At 55.3% G+C, this 14,990-nt stretch overlaps 1 protein-coding gene across 1 annotated transcript in view; it reads right to left on the bottom strand.

Annotated features, from left to right (window-relative positions):
- LOC121290129 (metal transporter CNNM4-like) overlaps positions 1 to 14,327 on the bottom strand; it is a 34,834-nt gene extending 20,507 nt beyond the window's left edge. The window contains exon 1 of the mRNA XM_041210330.1: positions 12,919 to 14,327. Within this exon, the coding sequence (XP_041066264.1) occupies positions 12,919 to 14,326 (1,408 nt within the window). The 5' untranslated portion in view covers position 14,327. The remainder of the gene's footprint in view (positions 1 to 12,918) is intronic.
- Between the last annotated feature and the right edge of the window lie 663 nt (positions 14,328 to 14,990).

Raw genomic sequence — 14,990 nt, 5'->3', positions numbered from 1 at the left:
CAGAGAGAGAGACAGGCCGACACAGAGAGAGAGACAGGCCGACACAGAGAGAGAGACAGGCCGACACAGAGAGAGAGACAGGCCGACACAGAGAGAGAGACAGGCCGACACAGAGAGAGAGACAGGCAGACACAGAGAGAGAGACAGGCAGACACAGAGAGAGAGACAGGCAGACACAGAGAGAGAGACAGGCAGACACAGAGAGAGAGACAGGCAGACACAGAGAGAGAGACAGGCAGACACAGAGAGAGAGACAGGCAGACACAGAGAGAGAGACAGGCAGACACAGAGAGAGAGACAGGCAGACACAGAGAGAGAGACAGGCAGACACAGAGAGAGAGACAGGCAGACACAGAGAGAGAGACAGGCAGACACAGAGAGAGAGACAGGCAGACACAGAGAGAGAGACAGGCAGACACAGAGAGAGAGACAGGCAGACACAGAGAGAGAGACAGGCAGACACAGAGAGAGAGACAGGCAGACACAGAGAGAGAGACAGGCAGACACAGAGAGAGAGACAGGCAGACACAGAGAGAGAGAGACAGGCAGACACAGAGAGAGAGACAGGCAGACACAGAGAGAGAGACAGGCAGGCAGACAGAGAGACAGGCAGGCAGACAGAGAGAGAGACAGGCAGGCAGACAGAGAGAGAGACAGGCAGGCAGACAGAGAGAGAGACAGGCAGGCAGACAGAGAGAGAGACAGGCAGGCAGACAGAGAGAGAGACAGGCAGACACAGAGAGAGAGAGACAGGCAGACACAGAGAGAGAGACAGGCAGACACAGAGAGAGAGACAGGCAGACACAGAGAGAGAGACAGGCAGACACAGAGAGAGAGACAGGCAGACACAGAGAGAGAGACAGGCAGACACAGAGAGAGAGACAGGCAGACACAGAGAGAGAGACAGGCAGACACAGAGAGAGAGACAGGCAGACACAGAGAGAGAGACAGGCAGACACAGAGAGAGAGACAGGCAGACACAGAGAGAGAGACAGGCAGACACAGAGAGAGAGACAGGCAGACACAGAGAGAGAGACAGGCAGACACAGAGAGAGAGACAGGCAGACACAGAGAGAGAGACAGGCAGACACAGAGAGAGAGACAGGCAGACACAGAGAGAGAGACAGGCAGACACAGAGAGAGAGACAGGCAGACACAGAGAGAGAGACAGGCAGACACAGAGAGAGAGACAGGCAGACACAGAGAGAGAGACAGGCAGACACAGAGAGAGAGACAGGCAGGCAGACAGAGAGAGAGACAGGCAGGCAGACAGAGAGAGACAGGCAGGCAGACAGAGAGAAAGGCAGGCAGGCAGACAGAGAGAGAGACAGGCAGGCAGACAGAGAGAAAGACAGGCAGGCAGGCAGACAGAGAGAGAGACAGGCAGGCAGACAGAGAGAGAGAGAGAGAGACAGGCAGGCAGGCAGAGAGAGAGAGAGAGAGAGACAGGCAGGCAGACAGAGAGAGAGAGAGAGGCAGACAGACAGAGAGAGAGAGACAGGCAGACAGAGAGAGAGACAGGCAGGCAGACAGAGAGAGGGACAGGCAGGCAGACAGAGAGAAGGACAGGCAGGCAGACAGAGAGAAGGACAGGCAGGCAGACAGAGAGAAGGACAGGCAGGCAGACAGAGAGAAGGACAGGCAGGCAGACAGAGAGAAGGACAGGCAGGCAGACAGAGAGAGAGACAGGCAGGCAGACAGAGAGAGAGACAGGCAGGCAGACAGAGAGAAAGACAGGCAGGCAGACAGAGAGAAAGACAGGCAGGCAGACAGAGAGAGAGAGACAGGCAGACAGAGAGAGAGAGAGACAGGCAGACACAGAGAGAGAGAGACAGGCAGACACAGAGAGAGAGAGACAGGCAGACACAGAGAGAGAGAGACAGGCAGACACAGAGAGAGAGAGACAGGCAGACACAGAGAGAGAGAGACAGGCAGACACAGAGAGAGAGAGACAGGCAGACACAGAGAGAGAGAGACAGGCAGACACAGAGAGAGAGAGACAGGCAGACACAGAGAGAGAGAGACAGGCAGACACAGAGAGAGAGAGACAGGCAGACACAGAGAGAGAGAGACAGGCAGACACAGAGAGAGAGAGACAGGCAGACACAGAGAGAGAGAGACAGGCAGACACAGAGAGAGAGAGACAGGCAGACACAGAGAGAGAGAGACAGGCAGACACAGAGAGAGAGAGACAGGCAGACACAGAGAGAGAGAGACAGGCAGACACAGAGAGAGAGAGACAGGCAGACACAGAGAGAGAGAGACAGGCAGACACAGAGAGAGAGACAGGCAGACACAGAGAGAGAGACAGGCCGACACAGAGAGAGAGACAGGCCGACACAGAGAGAGAGACAGGCCGACACAGAGAGAGAGACAGGCCGACACAGAGAGAGAGACAGGCCGACACAGAGAGAGAGACAGGCCGACACAGAGAGAGAGACAGGCAGACACAGAGAGAGAGACAGGCAGACACAGAGAGAGAGACAGGCAGACACAGAGAGAGGGACAGGCAGACACAGAGAGAGAGACAGGCAGGCAGACAGAGAGAGACAGACAGGCAGGCAGACAGAGAGAGACAGACAGGCAGGCAGACAGAGAGAGACAGACAGGCAGGCAGACAGAGAGAGAGACAGGCAGGCAGACAGAGAGAGAGACAGGCAGGCAGACAGAGAGAGAGACAGGCAGGCAGACAGAGAGAGAGACAGGCAGGCAGACAGAGAGAGAGACAGGCAGGCAGACAGAGAGAGAGACAGGCAGGCAGACAGAGAGAGAGACAGGCAGGCAGACAGAGAGAGAGACAGGCAGGCAGACAGAGAGAGAGACAGGCAGGCAGACAGAGAGAGAGACAGGCAGGCAGACAGAGAGAGAGACAGGCAGGCAGACAGAGAGAGAGACAGGCAGGCAGACAGAGAGAGAGACAGGCAGGCAGACAGAGAGAGAGACAGGCAGGCAGACAGAGAGAGAGACAGGCAGGCAGACAGAGAGAGAGACAGGCAGGCAGACAGAGAGAGAGACAGGCAGGCAGACAGAGAGAGAGACAGGCAGGCAGACAGAGAGAGAGACAGGCAGGCAGACAGAGAGAGAGACAGGCAGGCAGACAGAGAGAGAGACAGGCAGGCAGACAGAGAGAGAGACAGGCAGGCAGACAGAGAGAGAGACAGGCAGGCAGACAGAGAGAGAGACAGGCAGGCAGACAGAGAGAGAGACAGGCAGGCAGACAGAGAGAGAGACAGGCAGGCAGACAGAGAGAGAGACAGGCAGGCAGACAGAGAGAGAGACAGGCAGGCAGACAGAGAGAGAGACAGGCAGGCAGACAGAGAGAGAGACAGGCAGGCAGACAGAGAGAGAGACAGGCAGGCAGACAGAGAGAGAGACAGGCAGGCAGACAGAGAGAGAGACAGGCAGGCAGACAGAGAGAGAGACAGGCAGGCAGACAGAGAGAGAGACAGGCAGGCAGACAGAGAGAGAGACAGGCAGGCAGACAGAGAGAGAGACAGGCAGGCAGACAGAGAGAGAGACAGGCAGGCAGACAGAGAGAGAGACAGGCAGGCAGACAGAGAGAGAGACAGGCAGGCAGACAGAGAGAGAGACAGGCAGGCAGACAGAGAGAGAGACAGGCAGGCAGACAGAGAGAGAGACAGGCAGGCAGACAGAGAGAGAGACAGGCAGGCAGACAGAGAGAGAGACAGGCAGGCAGACAGAGAGAGAGACAGGCAGGCAGACAGAGAGAGAGACAGGCAGGCAGACAGAGAGAGAGACAGGCAGGCAGACAGAGAGAGAGACAGGCAGGCAGACAGAGAGAGAGACAGGCAGGCAGACAGAGAGAGAGACAGGCAGGCAGACAGAGAGAGAGACAGGCAGGCAGACAGAGAGAGAGACAGGCAGGCAGACAGAGAGAGAGACAGGCAGGCAGACAGAGAGAGAGACAGGCAGGCAGACAGAGAGAGAGACAGGCAGGCAGACAGAGAGAGAGACAGGCAGGCAGACAGAGAGAGAGACAGGCAGGCAGACAGAGAGAGAGACAGGCAGGCAGACAGAGAGAGAGACAGGCAGGCAGACAGAGAGAGAGACAGGCAGGCAGACAGAGAGAGAGACAGGCAGGCAGACAGAGAGAGAGACAGGCAGGCAGACAGAGAGAGAGACAGGCAGGCAGACAGAGAGAGAGACAGGCAGGCAGACAGAGAGAGAGACAGGCAGGCAGACAGAGAGAGAGACAGGCAGGCAGACAGAGAGAGAGACAGGCAGGCAGACAGAGAGAGAGACAGGCAGGCAGACAGAGAGAGAGACAGGCAGGCAGACAGAGAGAGAGACAGGCAGGCAGCAGACAGAGAGAGAGACAGGCAGGCAGACAGAGAGAGAGACAGACAGAGAGAGAGAGAGACAGGCAGGCAGGCAGACAAAGAGAGACAGGCAGGCAGACAGAGAGAGAGACAGGCAGGCAGACAGAGAGAGAGACAGGCAGGCAGACAGAGAGAGAGACAGGCAGGCAGGCAGACAGAGAGAGAGACAGGCAGGCAGACAGAGAGAGAGACAGGCAGGCAGACAGAGAGAGACAGGCAGGCAGACAGAGAGAGAGACAGGCAGGCAGACAGAGAGAGAGACAGGCAGGCAGGCAGACAGAGAGAGAGACAGGCAGGCAGACAGAGAGAGAGAGACAGGCAGGCAGACAGAGAGAGAGACAGGCAGGCAGACAGAGAGAGAGACAGGCAGGCAGACAGAGAGAGACAGGCAGGCAGACAGAGAGAGACAGGCAGGCAGACAGAGAGAGAGACAGGCAGGCAGACAGAGAGAGAGACAGGCAGGCAGACAGAGAGAGAGACAGGCAGGCAGACAGAGAGAGAGACAGGCAGGCAGACAGAGAGAGAGACAGGCAGGCAGACAGAGAGAGAGACAGGCAGGCAGACAGAGAGAGAGACAGGCAGGCAGACAGAGAGAGAGACAGGCAGGCAGACAGAGAGAGAGACAGGCAGGCAGACAGAGAGAGAGACAGGCAGGCAGACAGAGAGAGAGACAGGCAGGCAGACAGAGAGAGAGACAGGCAGGCAGACAGAGAGAGAGACAGGCAGGCAGACAGAGAGAGAGACAGGCAGGCAGACAGAGAGAGAGACAGGCAGGCAGACAGAGAGAGAGACAGGCAGGCAGACAGAGAGAGAGACAGGCAGGCAGACAGAGAGAGAGACAGGCAGGCAGACAGAGAGAGAGACAGGCAGGCAGACAGAGAGAGAGGCAGGCAGGCAGACAGAGAGAGAGGCAGGCAGGCAGACAGAGAGAGAGGCAGGCAGGCAGACAGAGAGAGAGGCAGGCAGGCAGACAGAGAGAGAGGCAGGCAGGCAGACAGAGAGAGAGGCAGGCAGGCAGACAGAGAGAGAGGCAGGCAGGCAGACAGAGAGAGAGGCAGGCAGGCAGACAGAGAGAGAGGCAGGCAGGCAGACAGAGAGAGAGGCAGGCAGGCAGACAGAGAGAGAGGCAGGCAGGCAGACAGAGAGAGAGGCAGGCAGGCAGACAGAGAGAGAGGCAGGCAGGCAGACAGAGAGAGAGGCAGGCAGGCAGACAGAGAGAGAGGCAGGCAGGCAGACAGAGAGAGAGGCAGGCAGGCAGACAGAGAGAGAGGCAGGCAGGCAGACAGAGAGAGAGGCAGGCAGGCAGACAGAGAGAGAGGCAGGCAGGCAGACAGAGAGAGAGGCAGGCAGGCAGACAGAGAGAGAGGCAGGCAGGCAGACAGAGATGCAGGCAGGCAGGCAGACAGAGATGCAGGCAGGCAGGCAGACAGAGATGCAGGCAGGCAGGCAGACAGAGATGCAGGCAGGCAGACAGAGAGAGATGCAGGCAGACAGAGAGAGAGAGAGAGGCAGGCAGACAGAGAGAGAGAGAGAGGCAGGCAGACAGAGAGAGAGAGAGAGGCAGGCAGACAGAGAGAGAGAGAGAGGCAGGCAGACAGAGAGAGAGAGAGAGGCAGGCAGACAGAGAGAGAGAGAGAGGCAGGCAGACACAGAGAGAGAGAGAGGCAGGCAGACACAGAGAGAGAGAGAGGCAGGCAGACACAGAGAGAGAGAGAGGCAGGCAGACACAGAGAGAGAGAGAGGCAGGCAGACACAGAGAGAGAGAGAGGCAGGCAGACACAGAGAGAGAGAGAGGCAGGCAGACACAGAGAGAGAGAGAGGCAGGCAGACACAGAGAGAGAGAGGCAGGCAGACACAGAGAGAGAGAGAGGCAGGCAGACACAGAGAGAGAGAGAGGCAGGCAGACACAGAGAGAGAGAGGCAGGCAGACACAGAGAGAGAGAGAGGCAGGCAGACACAGAGAGAGAGAGAGGCAGGCAGACACAGAGAGAGAGAGAGGCAGGCAGACACAGAGAGAGAGAGAGGCAGGCAGACACAGAGAGAGAGAGAGGCAGGCAGACACAGAGAGAGAGAGAGGCAGGCAGACAGAGAGAGAGAGAGAGGCAGGCAGACACAGAGAGAGAGAGAGGCAGGCAGACACAGAGAGAGAGAGAGAGGCAGGCAGACACAGAGAGAGAGAGAGAGGCAGGCAGACACAGAGAGAGAGAGAGGCAGGCAGACACAGAGAGAGAGAGAGAGGCAGGCAGACACAGAGAGAGAGAGAGGCAGGCAGACACAGAGAGAGAGAGAGGCAGGCAGACACAGAGAGAGTGAGAGGCAGGCAGACACAGAGAGAGAGAGAGGCAGGCAGACACAGAGAGAGAGAGAGGCAGGCAGACACAGAGAGAGAGAGAGGCAGGCAGACACAGAGAGAGAGAGAGGCAGGCAGACACAGAGAGAGAGAGAGGCAGGCAGACACAGAGAGAGAGAGAGGCAGGCAGACACAGAGAGAGAGAGAGGCAGGCAGACACAGAGAGAGAGAGAGGCAGGCAGACACAGAGAGAGAGAGAGGCAGGCAGACACAGAGAGAGAGAGAGGCAGGCAGACACAGAGAGAGAGAGAGGCAGGCAGACACAGAGAGAGAGAGAGGCAGGCAGACACAGAGAGAGAGAGAGGCAGGCAGACACAGAGAGAGAGAGAGGCAGGCAGACACAGAGAGAGAGAGAGGCAGGCAGACACAGAGAGAGAGAGAGGCAGGCAGACACAGAGAGAGAGAGAGGCAGGCAGACACAGAGAGAGAGAGAGGCAGGCAGACACAGAGAGAGAGAGAGGCAGGCAGACACAGAGAGAGAGAGAGGCAGGCAGACACAGAGAGAGAGAGAGGCAGGCAGACAGAGAGAGAGAGAGGCAGGCAGACACAGAGAGAGAGAGAGGCAGGCAGACACAGAGAGAGAGAGAGGCAGGCAGACACAGAGAGAGAGAGAGGCAGGCAGACACAGAGAGAGAGAGAGGCAGGCAGACACAGAGAGAGAGAGAGGCAGGCAGACACAGAGAGAGAGAGAGGCAGGCAGACACAGAGAGAGAGAGAGGCAGGCAGACACAGAGAGAGAGAGAGGCAGGCAGACACAGAGAGAGAGAGAGAGGCAGGCAGACAGAGAGAGAGAGAGAGAGGCAGGCAGACACAGAGAGAGAGAGAGGCAGGCAGACACAGAGAGAGAGAGAGGCAGGCAGACACAGAGAGAGAGAGAGGCAGGCAGACACAGAGAGAGCAGAAAGAGGGGCAGAGGGAGAGAGAGCAGAAAGAGGGGCAGAGAGAGAGAGAGAAGCAGGCAGACACAGAGAGAGAGAAAGGCAGGCAGACAGAGAGAGAGAGAGAGAGAGAGGAGAGCAGCAGCCAGTAAATGGGCAAGTGGGGTGGGGGGTGGGAGAAAGAGAGAGAGGGAGAGAGGAGCAGCCAGTAAAGGTGTGAGCATGGGAGAGAGAGAACAGCAGCAAGAAAAGAGGTGAGTGGGAGATAGAGAGCAGCAGCCTGTAAATGGGCGCGTGGGAGGGAGAAACAGACATACAAAGCCTGTAAAAAGGGCGAGTGAAACACGGATGCTTACTGTGGCTGATGGGGGCATGGGGTGTGAATCTAAGCTTGTTTCCACTGGTTGAATGAATAGGTGTCGAGGGACTGTAGATTTGCATTGCACTCAGGGGACATCACAAGCTCCAATACATGAAGGAGAAGCCAGGAAAAGCAGCGACTACATAGAAAGGGAAGTAAAATGGCGTTGGGCTCCAGTCTGATCCTACCAAGGATGCAGGAGAGCACAGCCTGTGGGAAATGAACAATGACAAGGGACTCTGCTTCTGGACACAAGAAAGCGGTTTCCTGTAGGTGTTGTGCAACATCCAGTTCAGCTGTGGTTCCCCAAGAGTCGAATAGTCTGCCAAGACTCAGTGCACTAAATTGATCCCCACTGCTCTTACAGTGAGTGGGCAGTAGTGATCCAAGCTGCAGCATAGGAATGCGAGCCCTGGAGGCTACAATTTCGCACATCCTGATCCATGCCGTAGCTACCAGGTTAGGAGAACTCTGCTGCTTGCATAGTAACTCATATCAAATCCCATTCACCCATCATCCCCCTCTGTGCTCACTGACCTAAGCTGTCTCCCAGTCCAGCCACACCTCGATTTTAAAATTCCCCTCCCCTGCAAGAGATGATGGGATTGCAGCCTCAGAACTTTTAGCGGAGGTCAGATAAGATCGCCGTTGTTTGATGGCTGAATAAGCCAACTCTGAAAAATCAAGGTTCTCCACACATGAAGCTGTTCCTTGCTGGTGGAGCAGGGTGATCTCTGCTCAGGCCTTATTTACAGGGCTAACATCTGCTTTGCCTAGGCTCTACACTTTGGAATTCCCTCTCTAGGCCTCGTTCTTTCCCCTTTTTAAAGACATCCCTTAAAATCTAACACTTTGACCAAGCTTTTGGTCATCTGATATCTTCTTAAGCAGCTTGGTGACAACTTGTATCCGATAACGCTCCTGCTCTTGGGATGTTTTGATATGCCGAAGGCACGGTATAAACAAAACTTCCTGCTCTGCATAATAACTCCTCTCTTTTTAGGTCAGGAAAGCTCTGGGACCAAACTGAAGCTGTAAATGCAACTGTGCATCCAAATCCAGTGGATTCTCAATCGCAGGAAGTTTCACAGCACAAATGAGGCCAGAGTGATCCAGTGCTGAAAATAAGACTACCAAAATAATTGGAGAGTGAACACCGAAAGGGAGCAGAACAGACCCAACAAGCAAACTTTCACATCCCTATCGGTCAACAGAAAAAAACCTGGAACATATTCAGCCAATGTCTCATTCAGCAGTTCAAGAAGGTGGCTCACCATCGCCTTCTCAAGGGCAATAGGGGGATTGGCGATAAGGCCAGCAACTCCCACGTCCCGTCAATAATAGACCGGCTCCTCAAAGCCTTTGCTAAAAGAGTTCTACATTTATTAATTTAACAGCTTGTACCCGATTGCTTTCTCAAGGTTCAGCAGTTAGCATCCACACCCAAATCAGAAGGTTGTGGCTCCAAGCTGAGATCTAGGCTGACACTCCCAGTGCAATATCGAGGGAGTGCTGCACTGACAGTGGTTCCTTCTTTTGGACAAGAAATTAAACAGAGGCCCTGGCTACCCTCATTTGAATGTTGAAAGATCTCACGGCACTAATCTGAAGAAGCGCAGAGCAGTTTGCCTCCGTGCTCTGGCGCCAAGATCACACAAGCAAGATTATCTGACGGTCATCACGTCGCTGCTTGTGGGATCTTGCTGTGCATAAATTGGTGGCCACCTTTCCCAACACACCACTTTGAAAGTACTTCATCGGCTGCAAGGCTCTTTGGGGATGTACCGAGGTGGTGAAAGGCAGTGCTGGGGCAGCAAATGCCTTCTTCCTTACACAGCTGAGAAGCAAGCTCCCAAATCGTAAGCATATTGTCAACAAACACTTATGACTAACTCAAAAGTGGTGTTGCAAAATTTGCTGAGATTGTAAGCATAATTGCCTCTGATACTGCCAACTGAAAACCAGGAACTCAACAGAACAGAAAGACAGGGTGTGTACACCTGTCAAACCATTTGTATAACCAGGAAGAAGTGGGGTGGGTGCATGTGCAGGCACGCGTGCGCAGGGGGTTCACGAAATTTCAGTCAAGGAGGGACACTCTTAGCAAGGTTATCTTAGTGCATGATTATTCTGGGCCCAGGACTCTGTAGTATTAGGCCTTTGTGTTCCACTTTAAAAAGTTGTTTACCCCACTTTGCAACTGAACCGCCCTGCCCAGACAAGGATCAACTCAAAACTTTCTCCTCCCCTCCTAATGAGACAGGCACCACAAGCTTTCCCCAAAAAACAATAAAAACTCAGACAGAGACCAACAGATTAAATTCCCACGTTCCCCACTAATCTCCTTCAAAGGGCCACCACCTGGAATATTCACCCTTTTAAACTGCCCTACTTCCACAAGGCAAAACGCGCCCTCAATTCCCAAATGCAACTTAAAGGGATTTAAACCCTCTTATTTCATTGATGGATGGTTACTCTTTGCATGTTTGTATTGAGTAAGAATACTGAGCAATGATGCATAGTCAAGGCACATTACCCAGATGCTGGGGCAAGGTGGGTGGGTGGTGTGGACAGAAACTACAGGAGATCGATCAGAAGGACCGTACACACACCAGAGAGGCTGTGAGCAGAAAACCCTGCAAAGTACACCCTCCCTGTCCTCTCCCCATCGGAGACGGGGCAAAGGAACGGACGAGGTGAAATCCGAGAATGCGAGATAGCAGACAGAATTACATCGAGCTGCACATGAATTATGCAGCTTCCTCAAGTCTTCTCTGGCTGAAGCTCTACTTTTCAACGGCATATTCTGATCACTCAACACAGTCATGTTGCTTTCATGGTGACATTAATGTCCTCCCAGTGCCTGGGCACCTTCAGTCAGCACTGGCCTCTCTCAAAAGCTTTGAGCAAATTAGAACCCTATACAGCAAACTTATGCAGCAGCCATTTGACTATTGACACTGTCACAGTATATTTCCACTTGCTCCAGGGGTCAGAAACCCTCACCTCACCACCCACCCCCCCCACAACTGAAGCCTCCTTTGATACTTGGAACCTGGCAAAGGCTTTGACAATTAACTGCTTTAACAGGAAAAAAAGAGTGTACGTACTGCTGCGGGAGCCTTCGACAGCATCCAAAGCAATTGGAAATTTGGTACAGAATATAACTGAGAATCCGGGAGGCCAATAGGCGTCACAACCCTATCACGAACCAGAGGTACAAGGCCCTGTGAGCGATGCTGCCTCCAAATTTTGTGCATGACCCACTCATCTCAATGCAGAGTTGTGGAGGGGCGAGGCCATAGAGGGATTTGAACGTCCAGACCCACTGTAGGTCAGCACGGGTGCTGGGTGAATGGGGCCTGGTGCAAGTCAAGAGGATTATACAGACGGCAGAATTTTGAGCAAGCTCCAACTTACGAAGAATGAAGGGTGGGAGGTCAGCCACTGGAATAATTGAGGCTGGAGGTAACAGTCGTTGGAGGAAAGTTTCAGCAGATAAAGTCACAGCTGGAGCGGAGTCGGGTGACATTACAGAAGGTGGAAGTAGGCGGTCTCGGTGATGCAAAAGGATATGGGGTCGGAAACTCAGCTCAGGGGCAATCAGGGCATTGATGCTGCAGTCTGGTTGAGCATGGGACAGTGATAAGGGTCTAGAAGGCATTAAAAACTAGAAACCAAGCTTGCAATGGGCCAAAGACAATGGCTTGCATTTTTCCAATAACCAGCTGGGGGCAATTGCACCTCATCCAGGGCTGGTGTGATCATATGAAATTTGGCACTGGTCAGGACAAATCCAAGAATACCAAATTTCAGACTACCCGACATTGTACATACTACGACACTGCAGTATAAACTGTTGAGATCATTTGAAATTTGGCTTTCTTGCATTTGTCCTGATGAGTGCAAGGCAAAATACTTTGGCAACATGTCTCTCTTTTCAGCAATATCCACGTTTAAAATTATGAGGGGTTTTGGTATATATCCGGAAACGGTTTCCACTGGCATGGGAGGATCGGTTACCAAGGGACACAGGTTTATAATAATTGGTTAAAACAAAAGCCCAGAGGAGCGACAAGGAAAATTCTTTTCATATTATGCAGCAAGTTTATGATCTGGAACACATTGCCTGAAAGGGTAGCGGGAGCAGATCCAATCGTAACCTTCAAAAAGGGGATGGGATCAACACATGAGAAAGGAAAGATTTGCAGGGTTATAGGGAGTGGGATTAGATAGCTCAAAGTGTTGGCATAGGCACGATTAGCCTCGTTCCATGCTGCGCGATTCAACGCAGAACCTGACGTCATGTCCAGATGACGCTGCCAAAGGGCAACATCTAGGTTACAAATGGGGATAGGGGAGCCAAGGATAGATCCTTGGGGGAACCCCAGAGGTAATGGAATCAGGGAGAGAAGCCGTTGACCGCGATTCCCTGGACAAGCAGGAGTGGAACTAATGGAGCGTGGACTTTATAACTCTGTGTACCACTTAAGGATCATTGTAAGTGCGCAATCAGCTACAAAACTAGTGAAGTTAAGAAATTAAACCTAACACCAAAACACAGGTTGAGTGTCAAGGCCTAATCATCAGCTCTCAATTCCTCCTCCGAGTGACTTACTTCTCTGCTGCTTCCTTAAAATGTTCTTTAACTCATTGAAACAGAGTCTACTGGTGCAAAGACCCTCCGTATCTCTTTCTAGTGGTTAGCCCTCGGGACAGTTCCAGCAGATCTGGATCCAATTCTCAGCTTGCAGCTGGTTACATCCTGTTGGCTCAGTGACCAGGCACACAGCCCAGACCCACAAACCCTGCACAGAACACCAAGAGTGTGGGCAGTAGAATTTTCGACACTTGTCTGTCTACCCTGCTCGACGAAACAAACAGGGCGAGCATGCAAACAGAGCCATCGGCTCTCGTGGCCGGAACGTGCAGCGCTGCGGTAACCTGAAAAGAAGCTACAAGTCAGAACATCGGCACTGCAATTCTCACCTTGCTTGAACTCCTCGAGCATCGTATCCAGCCGGGTGTCATAGAATACGAAGTGCAGAGGGTGGCTGTAGAATTTGGTGATCGTCTTGAGGGGAACGCAGTCATCGGGGTCAACGAAGGCCAAGTCCTTGACGTAGAGGATGTCGACGATGTTCGATTTCTCCTGCTCGTAGACGGGGATGCGGGTGTAGCCTGTCTCCATGATCTCGGACATGGTGCTGAAGTCCAGAACGGCGTCACTGGCCACCATGAAGCAGTCGTGGATGGGCGTCATGACGTCCTCGACCGTCTTGCTGCGCAGCTCCAGGGCGCCCTGGATCATGTTGAGCTCGTCGGCCTCGAGGCCGTTGTACGGTCCCGTCACCTTGAGCATCTCGAGGATCTTCTCACGGCTGTAGACCTTGCCAATCTCCTGGCCCAGGACGCAATCCAGTATCTTGCTGATGGGGTAGGAGAGCGGGAAGGTGAGCAACATGAAGAACTTGGTCAGCACCACGGTGCGGGCACCCACAGCCAGCCCGTGCCGTGAGCAGAGCGCCTGGGGCACGATCTCACCCAGGATGACGATGCCAACGGTGGAGGCCACCACGGTGACCCAGCCCGAGCCCAGCAGCCCGTCCAGCAGCACGGTCAGGGTGCTGTTGACCAGCACGTTGCCCAGCAGCAGGGAGCACAGCAGGTAGTTGCCCTGGCGCCGGATGGGCTCGATGGTGCGGGCGTGCCGCCGCTCGGCCTCGGTGCCGCAGTTCTGCACGATCCGCAGCTCCATGGGGTCCAGGGCCATGAGGCCCAGGTTGAGGCCCGAGAACATGCCCGACAGCACCAGCAGCAGGGAGGCCAGGATGATCTCCAGCCACATGGGCATCAGCGGGGGCTCCTCCTCCAGCACCCGCAGCCGGCTGTCGGCCTCGGCGTGCAGCAGCCAGGCCCCGCCGCCCTTGGCCCGGCTGCACAGGCCGAAGAGGCGGGCCTGCTCCCGCTTCCTCAGCGCCTTGACCTGCACGGTCAGCAGGGCCGAGGTGGGCCGACTGGCCTCCACGCCGGGCTGCACCTCCATGTCCTTGCTGTGGTTGGGGCAGGCCCGCCGGCTCCGGTTGCCGCCGCCGCCGCCCTCCACCTCCTCCTCCTCCTCCTCCTCCTCCAGCTCGGCGAAAGCCACCCGCCGCCACGTCTCGCCGTCGATGCCGCTGCCGAACACCCGCAGCTTGACCGTCTGGCCCTCGGTGATCCGCAGCACCTCCGAGGAGGCCCCCCCGACCGCCTGATGCTGCTGAACGCCCTGCGCCAGCCGCAGCCCGTAGATGCCGGTGTCCTGGCCCGTGTCGTTGGCCGCCGCCCGCCCGCCCCGGGAGTGCAGCAGCGCCAGCAGCACACACCAGCACCAGCCGCCCGGCCGCAGCCTCGCCATCTTCTGACCGACCCCGGCCGCCACCCCTCCCAACCCCTATCCCTGCCCGCCGGCTCGGCCCCGCCCCGCCCCGCCCCGCCGGCTCAATGGACCGCCCTCCCCGTCCCTCCCTCCCTCCCTCCCTTCTCCATTGGTCGAGGCCCAGGTCAATCGGCCGCAGCTGCGCTCCTATTGGCCGGGCTCGTCCATCCAGCACCACCCGCTCTCCCACTGGATTCGGCTGCCTCCTCCTGTCCTTCCTTCCTATTGGATAGTCTCGCTGTCCCTTACCAATACCGTCACGCCCAACCCCTTCCACTCCGCCTCCCTTGCTCTAATGGTCCAACGCGCGTCAATCAGCGGCTCCTTCCCTCCCCTTGGTCTCCCAGCTCCTCCTGCCCCTTTCCCATTGGGTCGGCTCGCTGTCATTCACCACGGTCTCCTGCCCGCTGCTTCATTGGTCGAGTCCAGGTCAATCAGCCGCCCGCTCTACCATTGGGCGCTCCGCCTACTGCCCCTCTGTTCCATTGGCTAATCCCGCTGTCATTCAGCTCCACCTACCGCCCCTACCTGGGAATGACTTAACTCCTACCCACCCTCCCTCCTCCATTGCTGAATTGGTTGTCAATCAGCACGTCAGGCGCTCCCATTGGTTGCCCTTCTCCTTGTCCCTCTTTATCATTGG

This window comes from Carcharodon carcharias, chromosome 17 (genome assembly GCF_017639515.1).
Source record: "Carcharodon carcharias isolate sCarCar2 chromosome 17, sCarCar2.pri, whole genome shotgun sequence".
In the NCBI taxonomy this organism is placed as follows: Eukaryota; Metazoa; Chordata; class Chondrichthyes; order Lamniformes; family Lamnidae; genus Carcharodon; species Carcharodon carcharias.
Note: the sequence above shows the minus strand (reverse complement) of the source record. Positions and strands in the feature narration are given on the sequence as shown.